This window comes from Bufo gargarizans, chromosome 4, assembly GCF_014858855.1.
Source record: "Bufo gargarizans isolate SCDJY-AF-19 chromosome 4, ASM1485885v1, whole genome shotgun sequence".
Classification (NCBI taxonomy): Eukaryota; Metazoa; Chordata; class Amphibia; order Anura; family Bufonidae; genus Bufo; species Bufo gargarizans.
In genome coordinates, this window is record NC_058083.1 from 360191779 (window position 1) to 360208644 (window position 16866).

At 45.6% G+C, this 16866-nt stretch overlaps 1 protein-coding gene across 1 annotated transcript in view; it reads left to right on the forward strand.

Moving 5' to 3' along the window:
- Nucleotides 1-16866, forward strand: part of THBS2 (thrombospondin 2) — a 232807-nt gene that overhangs the window by 125756 nt on the left and 90185 nt on the right. The window contains exon 17 of the mRNA XM_044289074.1: nucleotides 1591-1825. Within this exon, the coding sequence (XP_044145009.1) occupies nucleotides 1591-1825 (235 nt within the window). The remainder of the gene's footprint in view (nucleotides 1-1590; nucleotides 1826-16866) is intronic.

Genomic DNA, 16866 nt, shown 5'->3' on the forward strand with positions numbered 1-16866 from the left:
GGGAAACACAAAGTGTAAAATAAATTTAAAAAAACACCACACAGCAGCTTCTAGCCTCGCCCCTTGCCAACGATAACCCATACATGCCATATATCAAAATGACCATTATGGAAAGGGGACATAATAAAAAATATATATATTTTAGTTGCATATTGTGCTAGTAACAAAAAATGGCAAAATTTTTCCTGGTAATAGTAACATAGTTTGTAAAGTTGAAAAGAAAAAAATCTGTCCATCCATCCAGTTCAGCCAGTTATCCTCCAAGTTGATCAAGAGAAAGGCAAAAAAAAAAAACATGAGCTGGAAGCCAGTTTTCCGAATGTCATTATTTTATTGAAAAAAAAAAAATGCTAAAAATAGAAAATCCCCATATGTCACTTAAAAAATGTACAATTCGAATGGTTAGGAAGGGAGATAAATGACCTTTACTTGAATTGGTTAAAGGTCTTTCCCACAGCCTAGTGCAAAATACAACCAATGATTTAAACAAGTGTTTTTTTAATGTTTTTTTGTCATTTTCTGTTTGCATGTCAGTTATTGGGAACAAGTGCCCTTACGAAAGTATTTTCCAGATATGGAAGTGTAATGGAATAAAGGAAACATTTATTAGTATTCAACCCATAAAACGCAATTACATTTTTCCCCTACTTTGTGTCGGGGGGGGGGGGGGGTGAAAAACATGGTATATAAAATGTAATTGTTGTTTTTTGTGCAGTTTTTCTTAATACTTGCATGATATATGCTTGATATATAAATTTATAAAACTTCAGCTTTCATTATAGGGTTTGACCACTATATATTACCAGTGGAAAATGTGCTTGGAACAGCACTGCTGCTGCTGGAACAGCAATGCTGCTAGCAATAGGAGATACCATGCACTCAATCCCCTATTTAGTACTATTATGTCATGGAAGCAGGGTCTTTCTCACTCCATGCCATAATAGTGTGTCATGGCTATGTCTCTGGCTCAGGAGCTGGGCCTACACAATCTCTTGTGGCTATTACAAACACAATTGGAATTAATGCTGATCCTGGCAGTTTACCCCTCAGATGCCACGGTCAATAGCGAGAGCAGTATCTGAATGGTTAGAAAGAGCTCCTCTGTCCTCTGGTCGGCATCCGACAAAGATTGTACTTGTCTATGCTTCTGCTGTGCTGCCAAAAAGTCCCAATGTAAGACATTGAGAGTACTCATGAGCATGGACTCTCCATTATATGGGCAAGCTCTGGCAATGTGTTACAGCGGATTTTGCAGTCACACAACACGGAAACTGAGTTGAGTATAGACATATAAAGTACCAATAGGCGTCAGTGCCAGCTGTACTTTTCATGTAGTATTACAGTTAATAGTGGATAATCAAGTTAACATTTCCCTTTAAGATATTAAAATTAAAAATGGTGTGAAAATATACAATAAAATTAATAATTAACAATAAAATGTAAATAATTTGGTACTTTAGATAAAAAGAAACTGAAATTATACTACACATTTTTATTTGGATGTTTCTTTCACACTTAAATATACTACAGTAGCTCCCTGTTGTATACCTAACTGTGATTGACTATGCTGTAATGATGATTTACTTCTAGACTGATGTGGACAATGACCTTGTGGGAGACCAGTGTGATAGCAATGAAGACATTGATGATGATGGTTACCAAAATAATTTGGACAACTGCCCCTACATACCTAATGCAAACCAAGCAGACCATGATAAGGATGGAAGAGGAGATGCCTGTGATTCAGATGATGACAATGATGGTATCGTAGATGATCGGGACAATTGTAGACTAGTCTATAACCCTGATCAGCGGGATTCCAATGGTAAGATACAATAGTACTGCCTGTTGCCTTTATATGCTGGAATCAGTTTTCACCGCAATTATTAGAACAGAGGACTATTCATGTTAGATGCATGACCATTGTGAAGCTATTTAGACACGGCAAGGTCCAAAACAGTAAAATCTGTGGCAAATCAGTAGCAGAATCATCAGCTGAAAGCAGGTCTTTTTGAAGCCTCCAACTCATCAATGTACTTTACCCCGTTCCCATTGATTTCCCATCAAATCTGCTTCACAGAAAAAACATACTACTTCTCAGTCATTTTTTTTTCAACACGGAAGTCAATAGGAACTTGGTGGTGGTGTTTTGAATGTGGATTTCACAGTGGAAACCGACCATTTCTCACTGCTGAATCAGTGGCAGATTTTGCCCATGTGAATATAGCCTCAGGGGAAGTTTGAATGTAGTTGCAGTAAGCATCTAAGCCCCATGGGTCTGATGGAAACATCCATACAAATTGTAAAATTTGATGTAGGGGCAGTGGTGGTCTGGGCTGCTCATAGTTTAGCTGACTCCACTTAATTCCAGTGAATATCTACCACAAACATAATTTAACTTCTGATCTCCTGGTATATGGCCAAAGTCTGGTAATTATGTGAAATTCATTGAACTTTTCAGTATGGCCTATTAGTTTGTATATGTATCTATTTGCTTCATAGTTTGGAAATCTGCAGATTTCTATAGATGATGATGTGTGTACCTATATTCTGGCTTAAATTGGAGAAATGATCTGTAGCTGACATGGGGAGTGGTTTCACAAGAAAGAGGTATGACCTAATGTGCAAAGTGTAGCACAAATGTCTGGTGTAATATTCTGTTTTAAACTAAGCGAACCAATAGTTAGAATAAGTTAAACGAGCGTCAAGCCATGCATCTAATTTATCATTTAGCCCGATGCATGTCTAGACAGCATGTCTATGTTTACACCATTTACAGGATTAGTAAATCTGACTCATTGAATGTGGCTGAAACAACAAAACCTCTAATTAGAAGAGCCTTGAACATACATTTGGCCATGTATTGCTTCTGCAGTATAACTTGTGGCATTCTAATAACTACCAAACAATATATAGTGAAGAAATAAAAACCATGTTAAGCTAGAAACCAATTTCTAGCAGAAAGTATGGACATTCCAGAGCTAAATTTGACAGCCGCAGCTCAGGTGTGACAGATACAAAGTGTAAATGTACGTTTCTTTCATATATTCATAAATCTGTTTCTGTAGTGGTCTCTTAACACACAAGACTGAACCCCTCTAACTATACATTTTATTAAGGACTGTCAGAATATTTATACTGCTTTGATTACCAGTCTATGTGCTTTATGTAAATAAATTAGAATCTGTAAGGGCTCTTTCACACCTGCGTTATTGTCTTCCGGCATAGAGTTCCGTCGTCGGGGCTCTATCCCGGAAGAATCCTGATCAGGATTATCCTAATGCATTCTGAATGGAGTGAAATCCGTTCAGGATGTCTTCAGTTCCGGAACGGAATGTTTTTTGGCCGGAGAAAATACAGAAGCATGCTGCGCTTTTTGCTCCGGCCAAAAAAACTGAAGACTTGCCACAAGGCCGGATCCGGAATTAATGCCCATTGAAAGGCCATGATCCTGATCCAGCCTTAAGCTAAACGTTGTTTCAGCGCATTGCCGGATCCGACGTTTCAATTTTTAGAGTGGTTACCATGGCTGCCGGGACGCTAAAGTCCTGGCAGCCATGGTAAAGTTTAGCGTGGAGCAGCATACTTACCGTCCGTGCGGCTCCCGGGGCGCTCCAGAGTGACGTCAGGGCGCCCCAGGCTCATGGATGACGTGATCGCATGGCACGTCATCCATGTGCCTGGGGCGCTCTGACGTCACTCTGGAGCGCCCCGGGAGCCGCACGGATGGTAAGTATACCGCTCCCCCGCTCCTACTATGGCAACCAAGACTGGGTGCCATAGTAACACTGAAAGCATTTTGAAGACGGATCCGTCTTCAAATGCTTTCAGTACACTTGCGTTTTTCCGGATCCGGCGTGTAATTCCGGCAAGTGGAGTACACGCCGGATCCGGACAACGCAAGTGTGAAAAAGGCCTAAAGGAGGCGATTATAACTTATTATCATAAAGACCAAGCCAATAAGAGCTTGTGATCTTGACGACAAAAAGAAGGCAGTGGTACATCAAAATATATATTTATTAAAATAATAATAATACAGTGCAAATTAATCTAATATAAAATCGGTGACCATAAGATTATGACAATTAATTAATGATATGCAACCTTTTAAGAAAGCCAAAATAACCTAGAGGATATATGTATATTCCTTACAATTCCTTATTGTGATAATACCCTACAATATATTTTAAATTATTTTGATACCTGATTTCTCTCAGCCGACAGATGTCTCAGATGAAACTCAAGTCAGATTTTTATATATGTACAGCAGGCTGGTTTTCCAGCCTGCATTTGTGGGAGGGGCATAGGGTACTTAACCTTCCCTCGCTGCTCCATCAGACGCCGGCATCGCGTGGTGCATTCTCGTGTTCGGTGACGTCATCCGGGTGCGACTTCCGGTTTCCGGCCTTCCCTGTGCAGACGAGCAGCGGCGGCGTCCTTCTTCTCCTCTGGTAAGCTACTTGGGCCCAGTTCCGTACTGCCGCCCGTCGGTACGCCCGGCCGGCCGGCCCCAGTCTCATGACCCCCTCCCCCTCCGTTTCACCTCGCTCACCGGAGGGCCCGCTTCTTCAAACATTTTGTTCCTCATCTCTGCGCGGCATACCCATCCTGCAACCCCCTGCTGTTTTTCCGCCCGGCCCCTCCCACGTCCGGCACCCTCGTCAGGCTCGAGTGCGCCATCCTCGGTTCAAATGGCCACCGCAGCCGGGCGTCGGGGGGGCCGCGGGCAGCAGCGGGGGTTTTGTCGCCGTCCCCGCAGCAGGGCCTGCCCTAGCAACCAGCTGAAACTGTTGTCATGTTGCTTTTCCCATCATGATTTGCTTGTTGCACATGACGCAATCTGACCTGGCGGCAGCATGCTGCGGGAACGCGCACCGGCAACACCAGCTCCTCCTCCTGGCCCGGGGCGGCCTACAGGGGGCGCTGTGCGGTCCAATACGGCACAGGGACTGTGGAGACAGGCGCCTATTGCTTCCACCCTGCACGTTTTTCAATTTGCACACCTTTTTGCCAGGAACAACTCCCCTGACGGGCCAGGTAGTCTCCGGCAGGGGCAGTGACCACCGGAGCACGCCATCACTCCTCAGAGGTGCACCCCGGTTCCGGTGTCGGAGCTGTGGTAGGGGGAGCTTGCCCAGGACGGTCCAGCTGGGCAAGTCAGGCCCCCCTTCCTGGCTCCTGGCACGCTGCACGGCACAGGCGTGTTTTTTCACCCTCACCAGCCCCCCCCCCCCCCCCCCACCCGTTCCATTGCTCCTGGCAAAAAAAAAAAAAAAAAAAAAAAAAAAAATTTTTCGTTTTCTGTCACCCTGTCCCGTCAAGGTCCTGTCACCTGATCCGTTCAGGTTCTCTTCATGTCCCGTCACCTGATTCGTTCAGGTTCTCTTCATGTCCTGTCACCTGATTCGTTCAGGTTCTCTTCATGTCCTGTCACCTGATTCGTTCAGGTTCTCTTCGTGTCCTGTCACCTGATCCGTTCAGGGTCTCTTCGTGTTCTGTCACCTGATCCGGTCGGGTTCTCTTCAGGTCCTGTCACCTGAGCCATTCAGCTTCACCTCGTTGTCCCGCCTCCAGATACGTTCTTGTTCTCTCTCGTGTCCTGTCTCCATGTTTCTCAGGTTGTTCGGGTCCTGTCACCTGATACGTTCAGGTTCGTTTCATGTCCTGCCACCTGATGCGTTCAGGTTTGTTTTTCGTGTCCTGCCACCTGATGCGTTCAGGTTCGTTTCGTGTCCTGACACGTTCAGGTTTCGTTTCGTGTCCTGCCACCTGACACGTTCAGGTTCGTTTCGTGTCCTGCCACCTGACACGTTCAGGTTCGTTTCGTGTCCTGCCACCTGACACGTTCAGGTTCGTTTCGTGTCCTGCCACCTGACACGTTCAGGTTCGTTTCGTGTCCTGCCACCTGACACGTTCAGGTTCGTTTCATGTCCTGCCGCCTGTCATGTTCAGGTCCGTTCGTGCCTTCTCACCTGACACTTCAGGTTCATTTCATGTCCTGTCACCTTTTGAGGTTCTCGTGTCCTGTCACCTGTTTTTTCAGCTTTCTCGTCATGTTCTGTTACCCTTCATGTCCGGGCGCCCGATACGGTCAGATTTCGTCATGTCCCCTTGATTGTTAGGCTCAGTTTTGTCTCCTTCACGATCCGCACGGATGTTCAGGGCCGGTCGCCTGACTCTCCCACTGTCACTCAATGTTGTTCAGTCGTCCCGTCAGGTCCTTCACCTGTCCTTGTCCATCCATGTCAACTCCCTCCCCACTGTCCTGTCACGCTTTTTCGGCTTCAACCTGCCATCACGGTCAGTTCAGGCTCTTCACCTCTCTCATTCGGGTCCCGTTGGCTCTCCGTCGCCGTCATGCGCGGGTCATGTCGCCTCGCTGGCGGCCACCATGGTAAAATTCCACGTTGACACCCAGCCGAGGCCTCGTCACCAGGGGCATCTCGGCTTTCGGTCTCGTTTTTTCGGGACCCAGCAACCAGCTCCCGGGATACCCCGGGGTCTCCAGTCCGATTTTTCGGCACAATCCATCACTCTCGTTAACTCCTGGCCCGCTCAGGTTGTCATTTTTCTTCCCTCATGCAGGTCTCGTTCTTCCTGATCATCATCTGCGTAAGTTCCGTTTTCAGAAATGTTGTTCGGCGTACCTCTTCACGCAGGTACCTGTTAAATTCTGCCTCACTTACACGTCCCAGGTTGCGGTTGCGAGGTCTCACCCTCTTCGTGAATTTTCCCGGGCTTGTGATTGCTCCCAGGTCCCCCTTTTTTCCACCCCAATTCCTCTTGACTCCAGGTAAGAAAAAATAAAATAAAAAATATAATAATTTTCCGTGGGGTTATTTGCATGGGTTTTGTCATTTCAATTGAGATCCTCCCAACAGGGTCCAGCTCTAACGAGGGCCATCCTTTCCGATACCATGTCCCACGTGTCTGACATTGAAGACTCGATGTCTATCCCGGAGTCGGCAATCTCCGAGGCAGCCAGCCGTGCTTCATACAGGCACTGGACCATCCCCAAGTTGATCACCGAACTCAAAAAGAAGGGGATCCGTTACTCCGCATCAGCTCGAAAGGCAGAGCTATACCGCCTGCTCTTTCCTGAATCGCCCAGGGCCCTTGAACCACCCAGAACCTCCGAAGACCTGGTCTCCATGTCGACCATCCAGCTATCATTGACCCAGCTCCACGCAACCATAAACAATCTGGCATCCTCGATTTCGGGCATCGACGCACGACTCCAGGTCATCGAGAACAAGGATTCCGCATCTCCTCCCCCGGCGGAGGCCGAAGCCATTCCTTCCACTTCCCGGACCAACCCACCAGGTACAAGTCTTGGCACTCCCGACATCGCCCCCGCTTTCTTTGTACCAGAAAATATCAGGCGGGATATCCTAGCAGGAAAGGATATCAACTTGGCCGCTATCCTGATCTCGACCCACGACACAGTCGAAAATCGGACAATTGCCTGCGGAGACGTATCGGTGGTGCTGAGATCCAAAGACGTCCGACTTAACAGGAAACTCACCATTCCCGAGTTCATGCTGACCTTCAGTCTGTACCGTGACATCGTGTGCTCCGTTCATCCCCATCGCAGGGAAGAATTAGATACCTACCTATACCGGATCACCGAGCTAGGTTACAAGTACGGCGGGTCTGCTTTCTACGAGTATCACCGGTCGTTTTCCGCAAAAGCTGCAGCAGCGTTCCTCCAGTACCAGCATGTCACCAACTGGGCCGTCTTGGATATGGAACTCTTTTGCAGGCATTTTGCCGGCCAGAAAGCCCCGGCTTGTGCCAGCTGCCAGTCTGTCCTCCATGCTTCCGACTGGTGCCCCCACATCTCCAATCCAACTTCTGCCAGACCAACGACCAGCTCCGGTGCGCCAAGGTCCAACCCCCTTACGGACAAACTCGGGCGACCTATCACCTTTTTAGGGAAGAACCAAGTTTGCAACAATTTTAATCTGGGGTTCTGCAGTTATGACAAATGTAAAGCATTACACATCTGCTCTATTTGCTTTAGGGCCCATCCGCAGTCCTCCTGTTCCCAGCGCACGGCCAAGCGCTCATGACTAGGCGGGGTCAACATTGACCTATTACTCTCCCTCCTCCAACGGCACCACGATCCCAGTTTCGTCCTGTTCCTCAAGCAGGGTTTCTCCGAAGGTTTCCACACAGGGTTAGTCACCCTCCCACAGGTCACCCATGAATGCCCCAACCTTCTGTCTTCTCTCACGGACCCCGTGGCAGTGGACGAGTTGTTGGAGGCCGAATTGCAGAAGGGCTTCATGATCGGGCCGTTCGCTCAGTCTCCCTTCCTGGTGTATCGGGTCAGCCCCATAGGTCTGGTCACCAAAAAAACCTCAAATAAAAAGAGATTAATATACGACCTGTCTGCTCCTCATGCATCCAGCACCCCCAGCCTAAATTCCCTGGTCCCTTCAGACGAATTTTCAATGCAATACTCCTCCTTGGATGAGGCCATAGAGCTCATCTTACAGGTCGGGGCAGGAGCCTGGTTGTCAAAGGCCGACATTTCTGATGCCTTCAAGCTGCTGCCAATCCTGCCCCACCTGTGGAGGTTCTATGGCATCAAATGGAGGGGTAAGTATTATTTCGCCACCCGCTTGACGTTCGGGTCAAAGAGCAGCCCCTGGCTCTTTGACCAGTTCGCCCAAGCTCTCCACTGGATCCTGGTGAATCACGTCCACTGTCCAAGGGTGATCCATTACTTGGATGATTTCTTGCTCATCGAGCAGGCGGTGCACGCCCCGGACAGGCTGGACAGCCTACTCGATCTGTTCAGCCGCCTGAACGTCCCCGTGGCTTCGGCAAAGGTCGAGGGACCGTCCAGGGTGATCACCTTCCTAGGAATCACCCTGGACACCGTCAAGATGGAGGCCAGCCTTCCCCTGGACAAATTAGTCAGACTCAGGGACTCTGTGGCCAGGCTCGTGGGTACCCGCACGGTGTCAAAATTGGAGCTCCAATCTTTGTTGGGGTCCTTCAATTTTGCCGCCAGGATCATGCCCCAGGGCAGATCCTTCACCTCTGGCCTGCTCAGACTCCTCCCAACAGCCTCGGATCAGCATGCCCTCGTCCACCTCGGACGCGATGCGTTGGCGGACCTGGCCATGTGGTCAGTCTTTTTGTCCAGCTGGAATGGCATCTCCCTCTTTGTTCCTCAGTGGAACGATGCCTCCCCCTTGGTGTTTTCTGACGCGGCTGCTTCCCTCGGTTTCGGAGCCATCTGCGGGGACCAATGGTTTGCGGGTCCTTGGCCCACGCAGGTCTCTTCTGACCAGGAGGCTGCCAAGTCCTCCCCCTTACTCGAGGTATACCCCATCGTAGCGGCTGCTCACGTCTGGGGGCAGTCATGGAGGGACAAGCCGGTGTGCTGCATGACAGACAACCAAGCAGTGGTCGACATCCTCGCCAGGGGCAGATCCAGCTCCCCCAAGGTCATGCGCCTAGTTCGCAAGCTCACCTGGCTGTCCTTACAACACAACTTCCGTATCATCTGCAGGCACATCGAAGGCAAGAAAAACACCGCAGCTGATGCCCTGTCCCGCCTAAACTTTAGTTTGTTTTTTCAGATCATGCCGGGAGCACGGAAAGTCGGGATCACCCCCCCAGGGTTCGAAGACTTGATAATGGACTAGATAAGTACGTCTCCGCAGCCCATGGTCTCATCCGCAGGTCACTCTCAGCCAACACTGCCCGGAACTATTTAACGGGGTGGAACACCTTCAGACGGTTCTCACTTCTTCACCCCAGGGGGGACAGGGACAAAGTCTCCTTCGTCCTGGCCTTCCTGGCTTACTGCCACAAGGAGCTACGACTATCCCACAATACCATCAGACTCTACCTGGCAGGGATCCAGCATCACCACATGGTCAGTCACCCCAGTCACTCCTCCTTTTTTTCCTCGCAGGCGGTCAAGGCGGTCCTGAGGGGCATCCAGAAGCTCTCTCCTCCATCCGCTCCCACCAGGCAACCGGTCACAGGGGACATTTTCCAAAAAATTTCGGCCGCCCTAGATGGTAGTCCCTTTGGCCCTTTCAAAAGCCTGGTCCTCAAAGCTGCCCTCTATCTCAGCTTCTACGGGTTCCTCAGGCCTGGGGAGTTCTGCTGCACCTCGGCACGGAACTTAGGGCCAGCAATCGGTCAGCTCCACCGCAGTCTCGACCATTTCATTTTCTTCCTTCCTTCCTCCAAGACCTCCCAAGTCGGTCCGCCAGTGCAGATCGAGTATTTTAATTCATTCAACCCTTGGTGTCCCGTAACCGTTTTCAACCAGCTGCTCTCCGCTCTACGTGACAGAACTCCCGACAGCCCCTTACTGCCTTTTCCCGTGCTCTCTCTGACTTCCGCGCAGTTCGTCAAACACATCCGCTCCTTAGCCTCGGGGCTAGGTTTTCACGCGGCCTCAATATCCGGGCACTCTTTCCGAATCGGAGCCGCATCTGCTGCTTCCAAACACGGCGTGCCCGCTCACGTCATACGGAAGATGGGACGGTGGCAGTCTTCGTGCTTTTCCCGTTACGTCCCCCATCCACGGGCCGAGATCGCCAGGGCCTTCTCCAGTCTGGTTCTGTAAATTCTCCTCCAATAAACTGCCTAAATTCCTGTTTTGCCCCCTTTTTCTGGCTCACCCGCGTTACATGGCTAAAGGCACACCACTAGCCAAGTTAGGTTCCATCTCCAGTTCTCCACCTTCGGCCAGCGCTCCCCCGGAGCCTTGACCACAAGTACAGCAGGCTGGTTTTCCAGCCTGCATTTGTGGGAGGGGCATAGGGTACTTAACCTTCCCTCGCTGCTCCATCAGACGCCGGCATCGCGTGGTGCCCCACCCTACCCTCCCTCATCTCCAGTCTTGCTCCAAGCTCAGACTCCCTGGGTTAGCCCCCTTTTTCTGGCTCACCCGCATTACATGGCTAAAGGCACACCACTAGCCAAGTTAGGTTCCATCTCCAGTTCTCCACCTTCGGCCAGCGCTCCCCCGGAGCCTTGACCACAAATATATATATATATATATATATATATATAAAATCAACCATACATTCATAGAACAGAACTCAGATGATACCGTGATATAATAATAATTTTCAACAGTATGTATAAATCCCCCTGGATTGGAAAAAAGTCAGAATGATACTGCAATTGCAGACTAGCCTTATTCCAAACCAGATTATACACCCGAAATATAGTTAATTTTATATATATATACAATACAGACCAAAGGTTTGGACACACCTTCTCATTCTAAAAGTTTTCTTTATTTTCATGACTATGAAAATTGTAGATTCACACTGAAGGTATCAAATCTATAAATTAACACATGTGGAATTATATACATAACAAAAAAGTGTGAAGCAACTGAAAATATGTCATATTCTAGGTTCTTCAAAGTAGCCACCTTTTGCTTTGATTACTGCTTTGCACACTCTTGGCAGTCTCTTGATGAGCTTCAAGAGGTAGTCACCTGAAATGGTCTTCCAACAGTCTTGAAGGAGTTCCCAGAGATGCTTAGCAATTGTTGACCCTTTTGGCTTCATTCTGCGGTCCAGCTCACCCCAAACCATCTCGATTGGGTTCAGGTCCGGTGACTGTGGAGGCCAGGTCATCTGGCACAGCACCCCATCACTCTCCTTCATGGTCTAATAGCCCTTACACAGCCTGGAGGTGTGTTTGGGGTCATTGTCCTGTTGAAAAATAAATGATGGTCCAACTAAACGCAAACCGGATGGAATAGCATGCCGCTGCAAGATGCTGTGGTAGCCATGCTGGTTCAGTATGCCTTCAATTTTGAATAAATCCCCAACAGTGTCACCAGCAAAGCACCCCCACACCATCACACCTCCTCCTCCATGCTTCACGGTGGGAACCAGGCATGTAGAGTCCATCCGTTCACCTTTTCTGCGTCGCACAAAGACACGGTGGTTGGAACCAAAGATCTCAAATTTGGACTCATCAGACCAAAGCACAGATTTCCACTGGTCTAATGTCCATTCCTTGTGTTCTTTAGCCCAAACAAGTCTTTTCTGCTTGTTGCCTGTCCTTAGCAGTGGTTTCCTAGCAGATATTCTACCATGAAGGCCTGATTCACACAGTCTCCTCTTAACAGTTGTTCTAGAGATGTGTCTGCTGCTAGAACTCTGTGTGGCATTGACCTGGTCTCTAATCTGAGCTGCTGTTAACCTGCGATTTCTGAGGCTGCTGACTCGGATGAACTTATCCTCCACAGCAGAGGTGACTCTTGGTCTTCCTTTCCTGGGGTAGTCCGCATGTGAGCCAGTTTCTTTGTAGCGCTTGATGGTTTTTGTGACTGCACTTGGGGACACTTTCAAAGTTTTCCCAATTTTTCGGACTGACTGACCTTCATTTCTTAAAGTAATGATGGCCACTCGTTTTTCTTTACTTAGCTGCTTTTTTCATGCCATAATACAAATTCTAACAATCTATTCAGTAGGACTATCAGCTGTGTATCTACCTGACTTCTCCACAACGCAACTGATGCTCCCAACCCCCATTTATATGAAATCCCACTTATTAAACCTGACAGGGCACAGCTGTGAAGTGAAAACCATTTCAGGTGACTACCTCTTGAAGCTTATCAAGAGAATGCCAAGAGTGTGCAAAGCAGTAATCAAAGCAAAAGGTGGCTACTTTAAAGAACCTAGAATATGACATATTTTCAGTTGTTTCACACTTTTTTGTTATGTATATAATTCCAAATGTGTTAATTCATAGTTTTGATGCCAGTGTGAATCTACAATTTTCATAGTCATGAAAATAAAGAAAACTCATAGAATGATAAGGTGTGTCCAAACTTTTGGTCTGTACTGTGTATATATATATATATATATATCTATATATATATATATATATATACATATACATATATATATATATATATATATATATATATATTTTCTTTTTGTTCTCCTATAAAATATAGGAAAGTTTATACTATACCAGTGTATTGTCTAACTTAAATCAGTTTCAAGATTCAGGACTATAGACTGGTCTGGTCCTATTTGTCCCCGGATGGTTTTTGTTCTCCTTGAAAAGATTGAGGAATGGAATGGTGTTTTCAAGGAATGGGTGGATCCCCCTGGATGACTGGATAGGTAGTCCTAGTTCATTAGATGGTTCTGATGATTTCCTCAAGTAGGTTTATCAGATTGGATCAGATGGCCTTCTGTCAGCTCCTGCCACCTTTTTATCCCATTCAAAAATTGGATTGGTCTAGTTTTACCATTAACTAGTGACATCATAAATGTTAATCCCCCAATTATTTTGTAATACATGTCTTAATTTTTACTCTACCACTAGGTGCCACTAGGGCTCTATGTAAAAGTTTTGACAATTGTAGCTTTTTTCTATATTTTCCTTTTTAATTTGAAGAATGGATAATCTTTCACTGGGATTTTAGACAGAACTTCTAAAAAAATAGAATGTAAATATAAAAGTGTATCCAGGATTAGACCTCTATTCTCAAGGACTTGTAGGTACACAACTCCTAAACATTACTAAACGCCTTTCCTAGTCATTGTGATAAAACAGGATTCAGGTGATACGTTGTCTCGATGAAGACATTGTGTCCTTTTTGGAGAAACAGTCTCTGACGTAGCACTCTGAAACTACATTGGAATTTCCACCTCAATTCTAACACTAAATTAATCTCCCTTTATGAAACTTCTAGTTATATAAAAACACCCAATTTTAGAACATATCATATAAAAACCCTAAATCCATTTATATGAGGATTAACCACTTCAGCTCCCCTAGTTTAAACCCCCTTAATGACCAGACCATTTCTTAAAATTCTGCACTACACTACTTTCACGGTATTTCAAATGAATTTTACCTCCTTTTCTTCTCAATAAAAGAGCTTTCATTTGGTGGTATTTCATTGCTGCTGACATTTTTACATTTTTTATATTAATCGAAATTGACTGAAATTTTTGCAAAAAAATGAAATTTTTCACTTACATTTCCATATAAATTTTTCTCTACATTTATTGTTCTACATCTCTTTGATAAAAAAAAAATGAAATAAGTGTATATTTATTGGTTTGGGTAAAAGTTATAGCGTTTACAAACTATGGTGCAAAAATGTGAATTTACGCACTTTGACTTTCTGAGCATCTGTCATGTTTCCTGAGGTTCTACAATGCCCAGGCAGTAGAAACACCCAACAAATGACCCCATTTCGGAAAGTAGACACCCTAAGGTATTTGCTGATGGGCATAGTGAGTTCATGGAAGTTTTTATTTTTTGTCACAAGTTAGCGGATAATGTTTTTTTGTGTTTTTTTTCTTACAAAGTCTCATATTCCACTAACTTGTGACAAAAAAAAAATTTTACATGAACTCACTATACCCCTCACGGAATAACTTGGGGGGTCTTCTTTCCAAAATGGGGGTCACTTGTGGGGTATTTATACTGCCCGGGCATTTTAGGGGCCCTAAAGCATAAGTATTTTGGAATTCAAATGCGTAAAAATGTCCTGTGAAATCCTAAAAGCACTCATTGGAATGTGGGCCCCTTTGCGCATCTTGGCTGCAAAACAGTGTCACACATGTGGTATCGCCGTACTCAGAAGAAGTAGGACAATGTGTTTTTGGGTGTCTTTTTGCATATACCCATGCTGGGTGAGATAAATATCACTCTAAAAGACAACTTTTCCCATTTTTTTATACAAAATTGTCATTTTACAGAGATATTTCTCTCACCGAGCATGGGTATATGTAGAAATAAACCTCAAAACACATTGCCCTACTTCTCCTGAGTACGGCAATACCACATGTGTGACACTTTTTTGCAGCCTAGGTGCGCAAAGGGGCCCAAATTCCAATGAGTATCTTTTAGGAGGGCATTTTTAGGCATTTGGATTCTCACGCTTTAGGGCCCCTAAAATGCCAGAGTAGTATAAATACACCACATGTGACCCCATTTTGGAAAGAAGACACCCCAAGGTATTCCGTGAGGGGCATGGCGAGTTCATAGAAGTTTTTTTTTTGGCACAAGTTAGCGGAAATAGTTTTTTTTTTTTTCCTCACAAAGTCTCCCTTTTCGCTAACTTGTGACAAAAAGTTCAATCTTTCATGGACTCAATATGCCCCTCAGCGAATACCTTGGGGTGTCTACTTTCCGAAATGGGGTCATTTGTTGGGTGTGTTTACTGTTCTTGCATTTTGAGCGGGGCTAAATTGTGAGCAACTCTGTAAAGCCTAAAGGTACTCGTTGGACTTTCGGCCCCTTTACGCACCTAGGCTGTAAAAAAGTGTCACACATGTGATATCGCCATACTCAGAAGAAGTAGGGCAATGTGTTTTGGGGTGTATTTTTACATATACCCATGCTGGGTGAGAGAAATATTTGTAAAAAAAATGGTAAAAGTCTTTTAGAGAGATATTTCTCTCACCCAGCATGGGTATATGTAGAAATACACCCCAAAACACATTGCGCTACTTCTCCTGAGTACGGCGATACCACGTGTGACACTTTTTTGCAGCCAAGATGTGCAAAGGGGCCCAAATTCCAATGAGTACCTTTTAGGAGGGCATTTTTAGGCATTTAGATTCCAGACTTCTTCTCACGCTTTAGGGCCCCTAAAATGCCAGGGCAGTATAAATACCCCACAAGTGACCCCATTTTGGAAATAAGACACCCCAAGGGACATGGCGACTTCCTAGAATATTTTTTTCTTTTTGGCACAAGTTAGCAGAAAATGATTTTGTAAGAGAAAATAAAAATAAAAAAATTCTGCAAAAAAAAAAGAAATATATTCTAGGAACTAGCCATGCCCCTCACGGAATACCTTGGGGTGTCTTCTTTCCAAAATGGGGTCACTTATGGGGTATTTATACTGCCCTGGTATTTTAGGGGCCCTAAAGCGTGGGAAGACGTCTGGAATATAAATGTCTAAAAAATGTTACGCATTTGGATTCCGTGAGGGGTATGGTGAGTTCATGTGAGATTTTATTTTTTGTCACAAGTTAGTGGAATATGAGACTTTGTAAGAAAAAAATAAAATAAAAATTCCGCTAACTTGTGCCAAAGAAAAAAATCTTCTATGAACTCGCCATGCCCCTCAAAAGTGATCTTTATAGCGCCGCAGCGATTTAACAGTGTTTTGCAGTGATCAGGAAAAAAAAATTCTTTCACTGCGGTGGGGCGGACTGAATGCAAGTGTGCGCACAAGATCAGGCCTGATCGGGCGAACACTGCGTTTTTTGTAGAGCCTATAGAACATGTCCTATTCTTGTCTGCAATTGCGCACGTTCACAGGAAATATCGCGTCTCACGAGATGATGCGCCGGCGCGTCTAGGAGGAACAACAGTACCGCCGCCAGGACGCAATCCTGCGTGCGGCGATCCTGGGATGGTTAATATAAACATTACAATGAATACTAAATTAGATCCTATTTCTATTCACTGAAAATAAACTAAAACTCAGAACATTTCTATTTGGTTACCTATCTGTGTAACAGCATTTTATGATACATCTCTGTAAAGGCATAAAGACTTTTATGATATGTGTTAAAGACCCTTCTCTCAGGAGAATACTTATACAAACATTTCTGCACAAATACTATATTTCGGAGTTACGGATTCTAAGTCCAAAGGGTTTGAACTCATATTGCTCTTTTGACAAAATCAGACAAGATGGCTTCTCCTAATGTTCATTTCCATATATCTGTATAGGAAGCCTTATTCTATGGACTCTTTTTATATCCAATAGTTCTGACAAATAGAAACATAGAATGTGTCGGCAGATAAGAACCATTTGGCCCATCTAGTCTGCCCAATATACTGAATACTATAAATAGCCCTTTGCCCTATCTTATATGAAGG